At 50.4% G+C, this 20,162-nt stretch overlaps 1 protein-coding gene and 1 long non-coding RNA gene across 2 annotated transcripts in view; one reads left to right on the top strand and one right to left on the bottom strand.

The window, feature by feature from the left end:
* DNAJC1 (DnaJ heat shock protein family (Hsp40) member C1) overlaps positions 1-11,146 on the top strand; it is a 194,577-nt gene extending 183,431 nt beyond the window's left edge. The window contains exons 10-12 of the mRNA XM_082449735.1: positions 4,011-4,059; positions 5,698-6,152; positions 8,605-11,146. Coding sequence (XP_082305861.1) covers positions 4,011-4,059; positions 5,698-6,152; positions 8,605-8,673 — 573 coding nt within the window. The 3' untranslated portion in view covers positions 8,674-11,146. The remainder of the gene's footprint in view (positions 1-4,010; positions 4,060-5,697; positions 6,153-8,604) is intronic.
* Positions 269-19,065, bottom strand: LOC309655034. Its single transcript, XR_014260566.1, has 2 exons — positions 18,159-19,065; positions 269-3,543 (listed from the first exon to the last, which is right to left on the bottom strand). It is a non-coding gene; the product is annotated as an uncharacterized lncRNA (long non-coding RNA).
* Between the last annotated feature and the right edge of the window lie 1,097 nt (positions 19,066-20,162).

Raw genomic sequence — 20,162 nt, 5'->3', positions numbered from 1 at the left:
GGATCAGAGGATTTAACATTGTTAAGATTGCAATATTCCCCTAGATGTAAGAGCTAAAACTATAAAACTCTTAGAAGAAAACAGAAGGGTAAATCTTCATGACCTTGGATTTGGCAAAAGCTTTCTTAGATAGGACACCAAAAGTCCAAGCAACTAAAAAAAAAAAGAAAAAGAAAAAAATGTGGATGTCATCAAAATTTAAAACTTTTGTGCTTCACAGGACACCACTAAGAGCAGGAAAAGACAACCCACAGAGTGGGAGAAAATATTTGCAAATCATTTATTTGATGAAGGACTTGTATCCAGAATATATAAAGAGCCCTTACAACTCAATAATAAAGACAAATCACCCAAATAAAAAATGAGCAAAGGATCTGAATATACACTTATCCAAAGAAGATATACAAAGAGCCAATAAACAATAAAAAAAAATGTACAGTATCACTAGTCATTTGGGAAATGCAAATTAAAACCACAAGATACCACTTCACATCCACTAGGATGTGGGATAATACAAAAAGTTGGATAATAAGTTTTAGGAAAGATGTAAAGAAATCAGAAGACTCATATACTGCTGATGTGAATGTAAAATGGTGCAGCCATATTGGAAAACAGTACAACAGTTCCTCAAAAAGTTAAACACAGTTACCATATAACTCCACAATTCCACTCCTAGGTATATACCCAAGAGAAATGAAAACATATGCCCACACAAAAACTTATACACGAATGTTTATAGCTATAGCAGCATTATTTATAATAGCCAAAAGATGGAAGCAACACAAATGTTTATCACCTGATAAATGGATAAACAAAATGTGTATATCCATACAATGGAATATTATTCCACAATAAAAAGGAATAAAGTACTGATATATGCTACAACTTGGATGAACCTGGAAACCGTTACCCTAAGTGAAAAAAGCCAGCCACAAAAATCCACATATTATATGATTCCATTCATATGGAAGTCCAGAATAGAGAAATCTGTAGAGACAGATTTGTAGTTGCTTATTGCTTGATGAGGGATGGGGTGGGATGAGGAGGATGGAGAATGATAGCTAAAGGATATGGGGGTTCTTTTCAAAGTGATGAAAATGTTCTCAAGTTGGCCACGATGATGGCTGCACATATCTGAATTTAGTAAAAACCACTGAATTATACACTTTAAGTGGATGAATTGTATAGTATGTGAATTATATATCTCAGTTAAGCTGTTTTTTAAGAAACAGAACAAGGGAGGTCTTTGTGTACTATTCTGGAATAATCTCCAAAATATTTTGTTAAATAAGAAAACAAGATGCAGGAGAAAAAAAAGAATTATTCCATATCCTATATGTAGGTTGTGTATCCTATAGTTACATGAATCTATAAACGTGTTAAAATTCATAGTGCAACAAAAGAGGAAAAGGTAATTTTATTGTATTATGATGTAAAAATATAGAATCTTTAAAAATACAGTAGAAATTGAGAGAGGAGAGGTACTGTCACCAGACTTGGTAGTCCTGGTGGTGGACATCTGGGAAGTCTTCAAGGAGAAAGTCACACTTGCAAGTATCTTGAAGGATGATTTGGCTCTGGACGGATAGATATTTAAGGAGAGGTTTGATGAAGAAAAGAAAATCATTTAAGGCAAATGTTAACAATGGCCAAGAGTACAGAGTAGAGAATTTCTGACCATCTGGGGAGCATTAATTGTTTAGTTCGCTGAAAGGAAGGATGCACACAGGAAAGAAAATAGATCAGATTGTGGATTTCCTTGTGCGTCAGGTTAAGAATTGAACACTTTGTTGTATGGTCATTGATGAGCCATGAAAGGTATTTGATCAGAACTCTGCCTTAGGGATATTATTCCATGGGAACTGCGAATAAATAAGTTGTAGACCAGTTAGAAGGCTGTTATATTAATTCAGTCAGAGAATGAAGGACTAATGCAGGTGGTGGAGATCTGAGAGAGACGGGAACACATGGGATCAGTATTGTGAAGAACGCGGCAGCTGGTTGGGGAGGGAGAAAAAAGTCCAAAAATTGGCTCTTTGGTTTTGCGCCTACGTGACTGGGATGATAGTACTGTTAGGAAAAGGAAGGGAAAGCAGAGAAGTTGATGAGTTTAGGTTGGGAGTTGTTTAGTTTCAGGAGCTAGGAGACGTCTAAATAAGACACTTAATGGCAGTTACAGAGGGAAGCCCCACGCTATGGTCGGCACCACACCTACAGATTCAATCAACCTCAGATGGAAAGTATTTGGTGGGGCGGGGGGGGGGGGGGATCCAGAAAGTTGTAAAAAGTGAAACACAAATTTGCTTCACAGTGGCAACTATTTACATAGCATTTAGATTGTATCAGGTATTGTAAGTAATGCAGAGATGATTCAAAATATACAAGAGGATATGTGTAGGTTATATAAAATGTGGGAAAGATATATGGTGGTGCAATCAGAAATTTGAGTTGGGAAAGTTGCAAGTCAGGGAAGCTCATGTTGGATAACTTCAAGTTTTTTCCCATAAAATATGAAGCAAGGTCATCCACAGAGAGGGAATAAAATTGAAGAGTGTTTCTAAGCAGCTTTAAATATTTTCTCTAATTCTGCCCTTTTGCATGAATGGAAAACAAATGATCCACATCAATTATAATAGGTAAATATAAGCCTTTAACATTTGCTAGGTATCATGCTAAGAGCTTATTTCAAACTTAAAACATCCCTACCAGACAAAAGGTATTAGCAGTTTTATCCACATATTACAGAGGGTAATACATGAGAGAGAGGGAGAGGATTGGAAACAGCTCAAGGTTACCCAGCTAATCAGAGGTGGAACCAAAACTGAATATGAGCTCTAACTCCGAGCTCTAAGGATGTTAGAGCATGCTTTCTGAGGTTTTCCTTTCAAATTTCATTAAAGCAGCAAAATGTTGGTTCAAGAATTTACACGGATTAAGGGGATAGAATACAAAGTATGTATTCCATGTATACAATGAAATGTAATTTTAACATAATTTTAATAAAGTTAACCTTTTAAATAAATGGAGAAGGGATGGCTTGTTTAATAAGTGCATTGGGGCAGTTAACTATCCAACTTTAATTTTTGTTAATTAATTTTGATCTCCTGTTTAAAATATATATAATAGAAATCAGAACAGTGGTTGTCTATGGCAGGGTAGAGATGGATTTAGGGGCACAGGGAACTTTCTAGGGTAACAGGAATTTTCTATAATTTGATTAGAACGTTGGTTGCATGGGGGTTTTTTTGGTCAAAACTCATTGAAATGTACATTTAAAACTCTGTACATTCCACTCTATGCAAATTTTATCTCAGTTTTAAAAAGGGAAATCTATCTATAGACCTCCAAGACATCATTAAATTTAAAAAAGCAAGCTAAAGGGTGAGACGTATAATATAATACCATTTATAGAGAAGAAAGAAAACATTATTTCTGTGGATCCACACTTGTGTATGTAAATGTCTCATGGTTCTTGGGTCCATCTACTACTCCATCAAGAGGTCCTTCCGCTAGTGTCAATCTTGGTGCTCTTAGGGTTTCTTTCTGGGATGCGAAGAAAAGAAAGACTTTTATGTTATAACATCGTTAGCTTAAGAGTAAATTTCCCCATTGTTCATAATACCCCTTGGTATCATATTCTCCATTGAAGAAAGATACTCTTTCAGGAAATCCTAACTAAAAAACATGACGTGTTTGTATAGTGATTCTGGAAACTAGTACATCTTCACAGACAGCCTTGTATAATGGGGCTGTAATCAGGTGATCTGAATTCTTGTTCTGAGTCTGCCACTTGATTAGATGGATATTTTGGAGTAATTCATTTAATCTCTCTGGGCTTCAATTTCCACGTTGGTTAAAAAAATGGACTGGACTGATGACCGAGGGTCCATCCAGGCCTAAGATTCAGTAAACCCTGTTCCTTCACATGGACCTTCTATGAAAGAGGTCACTTGACCTACAGTAGACATATGGAAAGTCAGATTTTTCTCTGCTTTTATATTTTGAAACAGGTGACAACCAAAGCCAAGCAACTGAAGGATTCAGTTTCCTGCTCCCCAGGTGAGTCAGCACCCACTCCATCCCATTAATCTAAAGCCGTGCCTTCAAAATAAATCCCTTTTTATAGTAACTTGTTTTGCCCAATGGACTCTACTGGTCATCTCTGTGAAAGGGATCGAATTACAAGCACCCACAAGCCAATGCAGCCCTGCACACACAGTGGTGCTAAGATGTACTTAATAAGTTTGAAGAACTGTAAAAACCTTGTTCTTCTCTAGTATTGGTGGGGAGGAGGGCACGCAGGGGAAAGCCAGTCTGCGCCATTTCCCCACACTGTCCACCACTGCCACCACACGCACAAAGCATCCTTCAGGACAGACCAAGCAGCTTCTCCAAGAATCTATGTTTCTCAAAATCCATTTCCTCCAGGGACTTCCCTGGTGGTGCAGCAGTTAAGAATCTGCTTGCCAATGCAGGGGACACGAGTTCGAGCCCTGGTCCGGGAAGATCCCACGTGCCACGGAGCAACTAAGCCCGTGCACCACAACTACTGAGGCCACGTGCCCCAACTACTGAAGCCCGTGCTCCACAACAAGAGAAGCCACCGCGATGAGAAGCCCGCGCACCACAACGAAGAGTAGCCCCTGCTCTCCGCAACTAGAGAAAGCCCGCGTGCAGCAACGAAGTCCCAACGCAGCCAAAAATAAAATAAATTTATTTTTTTAAAAAAAATCCGTTTCCTCCAAGACTAAGTGGAATTTTGTTCAAGTCCCCATACTTTTTGCTTGGAACCAAGAAGAAAATGCCTCCTAAACCTTCCAACTCCACGTAAATACAGGTCCCTGTACTCGATGTAACCTACTAGGGACCAGCAAACCCTGAGATCTCGAAACGTCTCCCCTGGAGAGGGCTGGACGTGCGGTTCTGCGGGCTCCAGCGAGGAGGGCATTTCCAGACTGCTCTCCTACCAGCGCGGCTGTTGGTCTGCGTGTGGAGGCCCAAGCGCGCAACGTGCTTCTGTGAAAGACGCTCCCCTCCGACACAGTCTCCAGAAACCTGCTCCTGAAAAGGCGGGGCGGTGGGGGGTGGGGGCGGGCGCGGACAGATCTTCCTGGAGCACCGGAGGGGTCGGGAGCGTGTGAGCAGGGCGGGAAACGCGTGGCTGAACACCCCTGTGGGTGGCAGGGGGCGTGTGCTTTTTCTGTCAAGCGAGGCATCGCGGTGGCACAGGAAGCAGCTTGGCTGGGGGGGCGGGTCCCCCGTGCAGGCAGTGAACCCAGCGGGAGGTCTGACGGATTCACTGTACTTGCGCTCGTGGAATTAATAACCACCCTAGATTCTGAAGAACATCTTTCCGTACCTCGAGAGTAGCCGCTTATCCCCTCTCAAAGAGACCTTCTCATTCTCTGATCGCAGCCCGGCCCTGGGAGGCCCCCGAAGTCCTCAGAGTGGTGGAAGGACAAAGGCTTGGAATCAGGCAGAAGTGGGTTCAGATCCCACCTCTGCTGCTTCTGAGACTGACTTCCCTCCTCTGTGCAGTTGGGGTCACGATGGCTGTCTTTATAGAATAGTGTGAACATTAAGCATATAATACATGCAAAATGTCCAGCGCACTGTCTGCTGTGGTGAAGGCAGCTGTCCTGACTCTTGTCACCGGAACTGACCTTGCCCTTCCCCTCCGTGTGTCCTTTCTCACAGGGATGGTCAGACTCTCCGAACTCAGATCCACAGCCCAGAATTCCAGGCCCCCCAAGGCCGCCACGACCTTGCCGGACGACATCATCACCCAGCGGGAGGAGGCCAAGCAGGCCGGGGAGCGGGAGGAGGAGGAGGAGGAGGAGGAGGAGGAGGAGGACGGCGAGGAGGAGGCCGAGCCGGAGGCCGCGGAGGAGAGCCGGCCTCGGAGGCGGAGGCCAGCCCGGCCGCCCGAGCCGGAGGAGAAGGTCCGGGGAAAGAGGCAGAAGGACTTCGACATGTCGGAACAGCACGAGTCCAGCGACGACGAGAGCCAGAAGAGAGAGCGAGCGCGAGCCGCGGAGGAGCCCTGGACTCAGAACCAACAGAAACTTCTGGAGCTAGCATTACAGCAGTACCCAAAGGGATCCTCTGACCGCTGGGACAAAATAGCCAAGTGTGTCCCGTCCAAGAGTAAGGTGGGTGACGCCGGGAAGGAAGGCCTCCGAGTGGGTCTAGATCACACGGACGCGGCCGCAGCGGGTCCACCGACTTTCCCTCCTCCTACGTGTCTTTCTATCCGCCTCATCTCTTACCTGCCAGTTACCTTCCACTAGATGTCTCCCGAGAGCCTGGGAATCTGCACTCGACTGCTTAATGTAAATGAGGTCAAGATTCCAAGTTGAATCGTTATACAGACCAGTTATGTTTTCTCAGCGAAAACCCCACGCATAGATCATAACCTTCCCCCACAGCAATCCCGCCAACCTTCTGGAGCGTTCGCTCGGCGGGGGCGGGGCGGGGCGGGGCGGGGCAGGGACAGCCGGGTAGCGTCCTTGTCGCCGTGAGGGCCGCGCAGGGCCAGGGCTCCCTCGCAGGCGGAGGCTCTCTTCGGCCAGCAAGGAGAAGGTTTCCCACAGAATCACGAGCCCCTCCAGCGCTTCACAGCTCTTTAACCCGGGGAACACGTGTGGCGGCCGGCGTCGCCATGGTCACCAGTTCTGCCGTGTAAGTTGTCTGGACTCAGCGGTAGCACCTGTGGACCAAAGGCTGGAAGCAGTGTTGGGGGCGGGGTCAGGGAGAGGTTGCCCTCGGGATCAGGATACAGCTTGTCCTCTGTAGCCCTTTCCTCCCTGTGTACAGCTTTCAGTGTCTATTTAAACACATCTGCAGAGAGTTCCCAAATGCCAACTCAGATAGGAGGGAAGAGGGGCAGCCCCTGTGGGAAGTCAGGCCCCGTCCGGCCTCTGTCTTCTGCTCCGACAGTTGGGAGCTGCAGAGCCTCCGGTGTGATCTTTTCAACTCCAGCCTTTCCTGACAGCCTCCTGGGCGTCTTTCCTCGTAGCCATACCCTTCGTCTGAGGCACCAGGAACACCGAGAAATCAAAAGAACCAGTCTCCTTTGCCTTCTGTGCCCATCACTCAGTAGCCTGTGGGTACACTGATGTTCATTTACATTTTTTTTTAATTGAAATTCGATGTCGGAAAATCTAGCTCGTGGCCATGGATGTCCCTGTGCGTACAGGTCTAGTTATCTATCACCTACTTTAAAATGAGGAAGTTGAGAATTCCCGAGGAGAAAAATAAACCATTAGCAGTTGATCTATTTGAGAAACACAGATCCTCCCAGACCCTCCAACTGGTTTGCCAGAAGTAATTATTTTCCCTGAATTTCTTTAGCATCTGTCGGGACACAGGCATTTACATGTGTGATGAATTGACACTGGCTTAAAATGAAGGCGCTGGAACCGTGGGTTCCTGCGGATAGCACACTCGGAAACTCATTGCCGTGGGGTTTGGAAACCTTCCTGGTTCAGGGAGGAATGAGCAGCACTGTTTATTATCCTGCAGGTGTTCCCCTTAAGCCTCCACGTCAGAACCAGGTCCAGGGGAGGTTGCCTGCTGGCTCGCCCGCTACAGGGCGACTCCCTGGAAGTGGCCCGCAAGCCGCTGGGAGCCCTGGGCCTGAAGGAGGAGCCTCTGCCTGAGGCCCACACGGGGCTGGGCTGGGCCCCCCACCCTGGCAGGCCTGCTGCTCAGAGCCCAGGGTCCCCCCATCCCCCCACCCCAGAGCGCTGGGCCGGCCGGGCGGCTCGGCTGTTAGGGAAAGGGTGACACTTTAGGCAGGTGGCCCTGGGGGCCGCAGAAGAGGCACTTATTAGAAGATTCTCTCAGAACACTACTAAGCCAAAACCCCAGGAAGAGAACGAACACCCATTCTCTGTCCAGGGCCGCTGATAAAGTCGTCTGCTGCGGAGCACAAACCAGTTCTCGTGCGACCTTAAGTTAGTGAAGGCGAACAGCGCCCTTGGGGTGTTTTTGAACAGAAACAGAAATGGATTCTGGAAAGTACCTTGTGATAAACAAGAGAGCAGTGAGGCCCTTCCCCTGCTTCATCAGCGGTCCTCACCCCAAGGGCTGACAGCGACAGGCAGCTGGCGTCTGAAGCTGCTAGTTCTGTAGCCTGCGTGGAAGGCTGGAAGACCTCGGCGGGGCTGGCACGAGCCGGAGGAAGAGCGGGGCACACTCCCCGCGGTAGCCCGTGGGGCTGGGCCGACGTGGCCCTACCGCAGGAAGGTCCCAGGGGCCCCAGGGAGAGGCAAACCATAACGAGAACGATGTTGTGGAGGCCGGGCCTCAAGGTTTTTCGTTTCTCTGAAGTAATGTGTTGTGACGAAACGGTGAAATGTTAAAATGTTAAGTGCCACTGGTGAGTCGAAAGTCACCATCACAGTAACCAAAGTCTCCGTCCCACAGACGGCAGCCACCGGCCCCTCCCCCAGGGTGCACATCGCACCTCCCGCCCGGGCACCCAGGGAATTCCAGGTGGACAGGACAGCCCTTGGTCAGCGCTGGGCACGGCAGGCTCACCCCACGAGGGTCCCTCTGATTGTAACTGTCAACTCTCTGTCTCTCTCTCTCTCTCTCCAGGAAGACTGTATCGCTAGATACAAGCTGCTGGTTGAACTGGTCCAAAAGAAGAAACAAGCTAAAAGCTGAATCTTCTGGAAGATGATGTTTACCTTATTTTCCAAAAGGATTATTTTAAAAATCTTATGCAGAAATTTGCATTTTGTACCTCACTATTTCTATACGTCACGTGCCTTAGTAAAAAAAAATTAAAAATGTAAAATAAATATTGTGCTACATTGTTTAAACAAATACTGTGTTAAAGGAGAAAAAATCAGATTTGGGTATTTTATAGATTATTTTCTCTCTCATCACTGCAAAGTTTAATTTCCTGGGGAACAAACTGAATAGTGCTTTCTAACAGTCAGGCAAATGTATGATTTTGAAGGAACATATGAGTGAACTAATGTGTAAGAATGAAAACTTAATGTGTTTCTTTGACCAAAGATCACACCAGCTAACGAGTAGCAGGATGCCAGTATTTGGGAGAAAAAACCAGCTTTGCATTGAGCTAGCTGGCTGGGAGTAGTGTGGGGTTATCTTAACTGTATGTATATGCATATGTTATATGTATGTAGAAAAAAATAAGTCTAAATGCACAAGGACATAAGTAATAAACTCTAAGTTTGGATGGTTTGGTAGAAATGCATACGCAACAGATAGAATTTCCAGACAACACATAGGCAAGGTTTTTCGGACCTGATGACACTGGGTCCCACTTTTCAATACCTAAGTTAAAAACCACTATTTTGTGCTGTTACTTTTGACTGAACCATCACCATCAGCTGAGTGCTCCTTTTTAAATCTGTCATTTGCTCAGGGCTGAAAGCAGTTTGCTGAAGTACAAATTGCCTAAACTTGAAAACCATTAAGATCAGCAGAACAGTGCTTCCCTGCTGCCGCAGTGGTTGAGAATCCACCTGCCAATGCAGGGGACACGGGTTCGAGCCCTGGTCCAGGAAGATCCCAGATGCCGCAGAGCGACTAAGCCCATGAGCCACAACTACTGAGCCTGCGCTCTAGAGCCCGCGAGCCACAACTACTGAAGCCCGCGCACCTAGAGCCCGTGCTCCGCAACAAGAGAAGCCACTGCACTGAGAAGCCCATGCACCACAATGGAGTAGCCTCCGCTCGCCGCAACTAGAGAAAGCCCGCACGCAGCAACGAAGACCCAATGCAGCCAAAAATAAATAAATAAAAAACAAATTTAAAAAAAAGATCACCAGAACACATTTCAGGGAGGTGATCTGATAAAATAGCTATAAAGACATCGTTTTTCTCTAAGGAGTGAAATGAGGTTAGATTCCCGGAGAAGGTCTGGGTGGCAGCGGCCACACTGGCTCTGTAACCTTTCAGCCTGAGCAGGACACACGTGGCTCCAGGTAGGCCCGCCTCTGATGCTGTGGAGGACCTGCCACCTCTGCGACGTCAAAAAGAGCAGTGGAGAAACTGCTCCAAGTCACTGTTTTCATGAACTGAGTCCTCGGGCAGCAGCTCCCCTGAGCCTCATCCTGGTCGGGAAGGGGAGGCAGCTGGGGAGGGAGAGGCTGCCTGGCCTGCATGTCAGGAGGCCTCTTTCTAAGAACAAACAAGAGCCGGTCACGGGCGGCACCAGAGCCAACAGCTTCTGCCCCAGAACTTTCTCCTGGAGCCAATGGGGCCACGAGGTTATTACTGTGCATTCGCTTCGGGCCAAGGCCCACTCCCCATTGGTGTGGGACGTCTCAGAGGAAGAAGCTGGTGCATGGAGGGAATCAGGAAGGGATTGTTCTGGCTGCTTTCCAGGTCTTGGGTCCATCCTGTCTCCGAGTCCAGGGTCAGGCTTGTCACACAGCTTGCTTGTCCAGCCTGTGACATTCTGTGAGCATCCTTCCATGAAATCACCCTTTTCACTTATGGTACTTTGAAATGGGTTTCTGTTGCATGCACCCCCAAATTCCATGACCAGATTTCTGGGCTTCCAGTGTGGGGAGAGCCCCACAGGGGTCCCAAGATGCCTTAAGAGGTACAATTTAGGATGAAATGCCCTAATTTGCCTACCAACCTCGTCTTTTGCACACTCACTAAGGAGGAGTCTTCTAGCATGGTTTTCTACTGATGACTGTCCCTGCCACCAGCCCCTTTCTGTGTGGCCTCCCCTATTTGGGGGACCTGGAGCTGCTGAGTTTTGTTGAAGTAGGACCAGTGGGCTGGGTGGGGCAGGGCTCAGGAGCTCAGCTGCACACAGGAGACCCGTGGGGTTCGGTCTGAGCGAGGTCACAGTCGGGAAAGCAATGGCACCTCCAAAAGGGGTTCCCAACACAGGTCACATGGGGACCAGGCACAGCCCCCCCCTCTCCTTCCTGATGCCCCAGGGAAGTGCTCCCTAAACCCACTCCTCAGCCCCGCCTTGTGACCTTATCTATCTAGTCACACCTCCAAGCTGTGTGACATCAGTGCCTTGTCTTACCTCTTTGTCTCGATTCCTTATCTGGAAAAATAGGGAATAACGGCGGCTGCTGCATAGGTTGTTACGATGATAATCTGGCTTGTTGAACACAATAAATGTTCTTTTTCTATCTGACCATCCAGGCTTCCTGTTACCATCTTTTCAGTGGCTGCAGACGCAGGTAGCAGGGCTGACAGGCCACCAGCCACGCTCATTTGGTCCCTCACAGGCAGGAATCCCTAGCCTGGGCCCCGGGAGTCCTGAGCACTGTATAGACCCCGGTGGTCTGGGAACCCTGCCAAAGGTATGCAAAGTCTTTATTCTTTTGGACGTGTGGTTTTCTGAAGAGAGGGTACACATCTTTCACCAGTTGCCCCAAAGGTTCCTTACCCAAAAAGGTTAACTCAGGCCTCTGCTTAAGTGTTTACTCTGACTGCAGCCCACCAGGGGCCCACGTGGTACAAGGAGAATCCTCAGACTTGGCCTCTGACAAAAAGAGGCCCAGAATTCGACCTCAGAGTCCCCACCCCACTCAGACCCTAGCAGAGGGAACAGCAGGAGGTGTCTCTTCGTGCGGGGCTTGGAAAGCACTGGCCTGGCCCCAGCACGCGCCGCCCACCTGCGCCCCCCGGCCCCGCACAGCTTGGGGTATCTGCCCTTATCTTCCCAGAGAACCGGGCCCTTTGTCCTGTAGTGACTGACATTTACTTTCTCCACTGGGGCAAAAGCTTACAGCTCCGTTCTTCACACCACCGACGGCACCGGTTTTCAAGCCCATTCACACATTCCCTCCTGTGTCCTCACGAAGCCCCTGACTGTTCTAGCAGGTTCCCGCCAGCAGCCAACGCTGCTTCAAGGCCAAGTGCTGTCACCCGCTGCCCAGGGCCCGGCGGGGCTGGCAGGCCTGTGTTCTTTCCTGACTGTGCCTCACGATGCTTTGTTACTAAGAACTGAGGTTCCCAGTGGACAACCTGGTGCTTCCGTGACATTTGCTTAGGAACCACCTAGAAGTCTTGCGCTCTTATCTCCTTGACTGACCCATGTGTGCCTGGCAAACGTCCCGTCCCACAAGACGGGATCCGTTTCGACTGGAATATTGACCCCATGGGCCGAGTCTCCTCCTGGGTTCCTATCTCAGTTTTAGAATAAATCATAAGCAGCTTTCCCCAGTCGATGTTCCGGACGCCTTAAAAAGGCCTCTTGCCTCTTGGTATGTGCCAGCCCTGCCCTCACACCAAGTCCACCCACCCCTTTTGAAAGTAGATAACTCACCCCTTTAAAATACCAACTACCACAGCCCTACTTCCACCTGTAGGGTAGTTGTTAGGTTTTTTTCTCACACTTAAACGGCACAGTTTAAGTTGTGATGTTCTATACACACAGGGTGACCACAGGTCCCAAGTGGCCCAGGACAGTCTCAGTTTATACCTGTCTCCGTGCACCCAGTCTGGACTGCACGTTACATGGTCACCCGTCTGTGAGGGGCTGCTGGAGGATGGCTGGTCCCAGAGGTCCCTGGCGGGGGGCGGGGGGGGGGAACGACTCTGAACCACACCCCCATCCCCGATGGCTCGGAGGGGTCCGCCTTCGTTTTGCTCTCCTGTGGCCGAGAAAACGCGAGGACGGAGCGACTGTGCTGACCCTGAGCCCTGGTGCCCCCGGGGGCACGGGGACCCACCTGAGTCGGGCCCATCCCGACCGGGGGGCTCCTGCCAGCGTCAGGCAGGCTCCCCGTGCGCTCCCGCGGCTGCCCGGGCCGCAGCCCCCTTTAGCGCTTTGCCGCACGGCCTCCCCTCCCGCCGCCCCCGTCGCCCCCGCAGCTCCACCTGTAGCTGGGATCACGGCGGGGCCGGCCTGGAAGCCACCCCACTGTCTTGGCAGGAGTCCCAGCCTCCTGTTTGAATAAACTGCTTGGCCCTCAGCCTTCGAGTTGATTCACCGGAGAGCTAAATTAACACGCTGTAAAACTGAACGGCTGCAATTATTTTCTCCTCTGGTCTGGGGAGAAAAAGAATGGCTTCATGTAGGACAGAAAAAGGGAAACCACGTTAGCAATCGGATCCCCAGGGGGAAGCTACCAGTGTGTCCAGAGAGAGCCAGGGGCCAGTCCGGGGGCCGTCGCCTCCCCTGGTGGGAAGTGGGGGAGCAGGGCAGCCCCTCCTCCCGCTCCCCCCACTGAGCACCTGGCCTGGCTGCTCTGAGACCCTCCAGCCTCAGCAGGGACCCGCGGGTCCAGCTCCCTTCCTCACGCCCTCCGTGTCCTCCCATTTCAGGAACTGCTACAGGAATGAACAAAAGGACATTCTTCTGCAGGGAAAGTTGACTGCTCACCTCTTGCCTTCACCACCTGTCATAAGCCAGGAGCCTGAGGGTCGGTACGCCCTGGATTATTACAGGTGTTCAAAACTCAGTTAAGCCCATCTTTGGTTAGTAGAGTTTAAAAAGAAATCCTACTTTCACAAAATGAAATGGACAAAGATTTGAGTGGCAATGAGGGGGTCGTGTTTTTTAATGAAGTATAGCTGATTTACAATGCTGTGTTAGTTTCTGATGGACAGCAAAGTGGTTCAGTTATACATATACATATATATATTCTTTTTCATATTCTTTTCCATTATGGTTTATTACAGGATATTGAATACAGTTCCTATCCTACACAGTAGGACCTTGTTATCTACTTTATATACAGTCGTAACTGCTAATCCCAAACTCCTAATTTATCCCTCCCCACCCACCCCCTTTCCCCTTTGGTAACCAGAAGTTTGTTTTCTAGACTGAGTCATTTTTAAATTTTGTATGTCCTAAGTTACAAAGGAACACGAACAATCTCTGCCATGCTTTCTTTTCTGTTGTAACTCAAAAAGAAATATTTTGTAAAATTTAAGATAAAATATCAAATTGTTTATCCCAAATTATCTTGGTTCCAATCTGTCTCACAAAGGACGATGTTCCCGCAGTGACAACTAGATGCCTCCAGACGTCTGACCCAAGCTGGTCTCCTGTTTCAAGAGGCCTGGCATAGGAAACCCCCTTGGAACTCTCCTCTGGCTAAACTGAGATCTATCCTGTTATGTTAAAACTGGAACCAAAGCATTGGATGCGGACGTTTTTGCTTGGGGCTGTGTTTCCATAACAGGAGAGAGGACGATTCTGGCCTGGGGTGGGTGACGACGAACCCAAACTTGCTTTAATCCTGGGACAGGTCGGCTCCAAATACCACCCCCCACCCCGCCCCGCCGCTCAGCACCAGCTCCTGGCAGCAGCGAAAGCAGCTGTTTGCAGCCAGCTGAGCGGCCTGAGGGGCCACTTCCTCCGGGAGCAAAGCCTGGGGTGAGGCAGGGCCGCTTGGTACCTCCTTCCGGGTCTTGGCTTGGACATTAACTCCAAACCAGAACAAGGGCTGCAGTCATGGAGAAAGACTGTTCTGAGGGAGGAGTTAAACATGGGTCATAAATCAGAAGAAAGTAAAAAAGCTTCCAAGGACCTGAGAAGCCCGAAGCTGTGAGAGCTGCGGGCAGGGAGGGCCGACGTTTACGAGGTCACGGGCCTGCCCACTGCGATGCTGAAGGCCACAGAGAGCTACCCTCCGCCCCCAGTAAAACCCAAGACCGAGCACTGACGCCTGCGGTTGAAGTGTCAAAGGCTCACATCGGGGTGAACAACAAGGCCACCTGATCCGCAGCTGGGAGAGGCCAGTTCTTGAAACAGCCGCAAGGCCCACGATGGGCAGCTGCGAGTCTTCGCCCAGAGCCTGGGAAGGAGGGGGGCGTCAGGGGTGAGGCGGGGCAGAGGGCCCGGGAAGGGCAGGGAGAGCAGCCTGACGGCCCAGCAGTTTCTCACGGGAGCCCCCAGACACCCAGGGCGGGGCCCCAGTCCACACTCCGCCTTCACAGGCGGCTGGAGGGAGGAGAACCAGTGCGCCAGGCCAAGAGTTTGCAAAGAAACTCTGCACGTTATTTTGTTCACAGACTGCCCGCACACGAAGGGTTCAGCTGCGGAAACACCTGTCCATACTTGCTCCGGGAGGAGGGGGAGAACCAGCGAGATCGCTGCGGCAGGAGCAGCGGCGATGCCAAAAATGTAAAATCTCCTAATTAATCCGTCTGCTTGTTCAGTGAGCCAAGTGAAAAACAGCAGATGCATCAATCAGAATTTGAGGGAAACCAAATTAACTCCATCAGCAAAAAAGTGAACGTCTTGCTTCAAACTTCAGAAGGACCAGCACAGCCAGAACGCTGTGCATTCACAGCCGCCAATCGCGAGGTGCCTCCTTTCCTCGCTTGGCCTGGCTGTGTGACCCACCCTCCCTGTCACCTGACCCCTGGCGCTCACGCCACCCAAACCGCTCCTGGTCTCGTCACTTTCTAAGCACTGGATCCAGGAGGCGTTTTCAGGTTGGATCTTCAGTCCTGATGAGCAGGGGGCGGCGTCACCTTTCAACTTTTCTGCAGCCTCAAGTTTTTCGGGAAAGAAGTGCGTGTAATTCAAGAAAACAGGGAGCCCTCCCGGCCCGTCCTCAGATCCCTGTGCAGGCGCTTCATCTCCCACCTGCCTTCTAAACCTCAGGGTCCCCGAGGGCCAGCCTCCAGCACGCCCTCCTCGCAGCCGGTGCCTGTGCCGCCTGCACTGGCCTGATGGGGACCAGCCTCCCCATGCCCGAGCCAACCATCGTCCTCTCTGCGGAGGAAGCCTGGGGCCTCCCTCACGTCCAGCACCGCAGCACAGCCTGGGAAGTCTGCCCCTCTGGGTCCCCTCCCTGGGAAGCAGAGGTTGGAAGCCCTCCCACAGAACCGAGAAGCAAGACAACGCATCTCCAGCCCAGAGCCAGCGATGGAGCCTGTTCATTCCTTGCCCCTAAAAGCCTTCGCTTGGTCGAAACACCCCTGCGGTTTCTGGATCCTACTCGGGGGTCACTTCCCCCACGGGACCCAAACGTGCCTTTCTTCCCCACCCTCCATGTGATCTCATCTGAACCTTCAAACCAGTTCAGTTCAGTTTGTCTGCTCCCCAGTCCTGGATCTGTGCGGGACGCCGGGCCCAAAGCAGCCAGAGGTCTGGGGGCCAGAGAGTGGCCACAGCTGCAAGGATGTCACAGCACCACCCGGGCTCTGCCCCTGAGGACAGACTCACCAGGCCCGAACTGTGACCAAAGGCAGCTCATAGTTCACGGAAGTCTTTACTGAATTTACGGGATTGTAAACATTCAGTTAACGGTATGAAAGAGACATTTCCTTTGTTGCCAATACCAAGGTGAGGGGTGGGACTGTAAGTGGAACAACGGTTGGCGTGAATTCTTAACAAGGTAAAATTATCTGAAAAAATCTAACGGCTTCCCGATGTTTACAGAAGTTCACAACTATTTCATTTGGAAAGGCCTAGTGTGATGTATACCAAAAGTGGTTTTCATCAATGTGTGTTTTGTTTCCAGTAAGTGAAGTTAAGGTTAATGGTACGTGTCTCACTGAGAGTTGTCAAATTCGAAACAAAAGTCCATCCCCTACTTTTAAAAGCAAAGTTACATTCCGTCGTGAGGCACCTCTTGCCTACAATGCCAGGGCCTCTGCTGTCTGTCTTGGGGAGTGTCCAGGGGCAGTGGTCATCCTGTCCTCTGCTTGGTTGACGGAGCGCTTAAGAAAGCCACCTGGCGACCTGCGTTCTCAGCACTCCCGCCCATCGCGTGCTCTTGACCCCACGACCCAGCACACTCCCACAGCACTTCTGCAAAGCAGTCCAGACGGGAACCGGCCCGTGGCATCCCGAGCGGCATGCAGAGCACCCCTGCCCGAGGGTCTGTGCTGGGCAACGAGCAGCAGCTGCTCAGAAACTTCCCAGAGCAAAACTCAGCAGGGAAGCAGGGAGCCAGCAGCCCAGGTGCGTTTCCTGCGGCAGGGGGATGAGGCCGCCCAGCACCTCAGGCCAGTTCCCAAAGCAGCTTAGGCATGTGGAGCCACACCAAGACACAGGCACAAGCCCACAGCCCAGACAAGTGACACAGGTTTGAGAACTGAAAAGGTGCACCGCCGGGTAATGTTCTGTCGAGGACTGGGAGAGTGAAAGCCGAGGAGGCGGCTAATGATGATGAGTCACCGGCCTTCTGGAGGAAGGCTGGTCCTCAGCCCTGGGGGAGACAAGACTTTGCAGAATCAGATCATCATTTTCCCATTCGTGTATCAAAAAGGAAGTCTTCCCAAGAACCTAAAATGCGCTCCTCAATAAAGTTAAAAGCCTAAACCAGTTTTCCCTGTTTATTCAACTCTTAATTACGAGGACCCAGTTACACAGATCAGGCATATTCTGGTTCAATTAAGTCTGAACCTTTGCAAGGCCCACAGGTGATCCTGATGCACACTGAGAGCCGGGAACCACTTGGGTTTCTCTTTTATTTAAATGCCTCTGGTTAAAGCTAACTGTGTAAACAAGAATTTACTCTTTCCCAAGTATGAATACAGCTTTATTGATGTGCTGTAATTCTCATCTGGAATTTATCTTCCTTTCATCTTCACTGTGATTATTTCCTTCCTCTTTCTGCTGCGGCAGTTTGCAGGGCTCTCTCTGTCTCACCTAATGGTGTCTAAGAGTCGGACACAAGGACACGGTGGGCTCGGCCGCTGCGCAGCGTCTACTCCCGAGCGAGCTTAAATAACCTCAAGATGGAACCACCCTGCTGCCGAAGCACAAAGCGCCCAGAGGCTCCTGGAGCGAATCGACGCGAGGCACCAACGGCCTCAGGAGCGTCATCTTCTCCAGACAAGAACGGATGTCACCAAGCTGGCGACACAGGTCCTTCCTGACCTCACTGCCCTCACAAGAACAACGAACAACTGTTCATGGACAAGACACCCCTAAGAAAATCCTAGACCACGGGCGTGAGGCTGAAGCACCGCCGGCACCACAGAGACCACGACGCGCCTCACCTGGCAGAGTCAGAGGAGCCGCCCCAGGCCCGCACAGCACCGCCCAGCAGGGCCCCTGAGCCCACCGCTCCTCCGGCGGTGCCCCAGCACCGTGGGCTGCTTCACGGGAGCCCCTACTCCAGTTCCACCCCGCCGCGTCACCGGGGGAGCTGCGGGGCTCGACCCCTGGGCATCTGTGGTGGAGAAGACGGTGGGGCTTCCGACAACCGGCACGCGGCCGACCGAGCACCTACCTGCTGAGCCCAGGCGGCGGTCCCTGCCAGCGGCTCTGCCCGCCTGCGGCAGCACGTCCGACCAGGGAACCCGGCAGGGCGCAGGGTGCGGGCCTGGGGGCGCGGAGCCGGCTGTTGCCCCCGCGCGGGCCGCAGTTCACTCGGAGCCCCGCCCACCGGAGAGGCAGCTGGGACGCGGGCACGTGGGCGCCGCGCGGAAGCTCTCTCACAGCCCCGCCCGCCGGCGAGTGGAGTTCCGCGGCCCCCTGCCCAGGAAGGCGGCCGCAACGCCGGCAGAGCCGCACCGCCCAGCCCTGCTGGAGCCCTGGAGCCGAGTCCAGCAGGGGCAGAGCTCTGCCGAGCAGATCCAGCGGCCCTGTTCAGCCAGGAAACTTGAGACACCGGTCGGCTAGAGTCGAGACCACGAAGCGCCTTACCTGTCTTGGAGCCAGTTCTCCCACTCCACCTGGGCAGGGGAACTAATTTGTAGCCCCACCCACTGCTGAATACAGCTGCCCGCCCTCTCGCCCAGGAAGCCTGATCAGAGCACACAGCAAGCTGTGTAGCCCATCCGAGAGCCGTGCTTACAGTGGCACTTAAACAGTGCACAGCCTGTGCTTCCCTGTCTGCAGAGCAACACCGGCGGCCCTGTCTGACCAGGGAATTCAGCACACAGTTTGGCCTAATTAGGGCCCCCAAACAATGCTGCCCCTCCAGGGAGGGCAGCTAACTCAGAGCCCCGCTTAATACTGGGTATAGTACCCCGTCCCGACAGTCTGATGGGCCTGACCAGAGACCCCAGGCAACAGCAAAGCCCATCCTACAGCCTTACTAGGGCAGGGGAACAAGCCAGCTTTCCTATCCAAGTGCCCTCAGCAGCACCACCACCCCTGCCCCCCACCTCAGGGTTCTGGGCAGTGGCCTTGCCCCAAAGTAGACTCTGATAAAGCAGGCCGCCCCCCTGCCCGCAAACATTACCAGCAGACACATCCAGAAACCCCAACAGGGCTGACTGGTGAAAAACTGTCTCTGCCAAAATGAACCTGTAAAATCTGGAAGAGGAGCCCACTTACTCAAATGCTCAGATACCAACATAAGGAATCAAGGATGACAAAAATTCAGGTAAGCGTGAGACCACCAAAGTAGACTAGTAACTGATGCTAAAGAAATGGAGATCTATGAACTATCAGACAAAGAATTCAGAATAATCCCCTTGAACTTTAGTGAACTACAAGGACACACAGCTAAACGAAATTAGGAAAACAATATGTGAACAAAATGAGAAGTTCAACAAAGAAATAGAAACCATTAAAAGCAAACAAAAATCCTAGAGCTGAAAAATACAATGACTGAACTGAAGCATTCAACAGAGAGCTTCAAAATCAGACGACCATGCAGGAGAAACAATCAATGACCTAGAAGACAGGACATTTGAAATTACCCAGTCAGAGGAGCAAAAGGGAAAAAAAAAGAAAAAGAGTGAAGAAAGCCTTATGGGGCACAATCAAAAGAACCAATATCTGCATTACGGGAATTTCAGGAGAAGAGAAAAGCGAAAGGGACAGAAAGTATGTTCAAAGCAATAATGTGAAAAAGCTTCCCAAACCTGGGGAGAGAAATTAACAGATCCATGAGGCCCAATAGACCCCAAACAGGTTGAGCCTAAATAGGGCTACACTGAAACACATTAAAAATATCAAAAGTCAAAGACAAATAATTTTGAAAGCAACAAGAGACAAGAGAGAAATTACATACAAGGGAAACCCCATAAGACTATCAGCAAATTTCTCAAAAGAAACTTCAGGCCAGGAGAGATGGGATGATACATTCGAAATACTGAAAGTAAAAAACTGTCAACCAAGAAGCCTGTATCAGGCAAAACTGTTCTTCAGAAATGAAGAAGGGGTAAAGATTTTCCTGAACAAGCAGAAGCTGAGGGAGCTCATCACCAGGAGACCTGCTTTATAAGAAATCCTAAAGGGAGTTGAGTGGAAGTAAAAGGATGCTGATTAACATTATAAAATA

Source organism: Balaenoptera physalus, assembly GCF_965194825.1.
Source record: "Balaenoptera physalus genome assembly, chromosome: 2".
NCBI classification, from domain to species: domain Eukaryota; kingdom Metazoa; phylum Chordata; class Mammalia; order Artiodactyla; family Balaenopteridae; genus Balaenoptera; species Balaenoptera physalus.
This window is presented reverse-complemented; position numbering and strand designations above follow the sequence as displayed.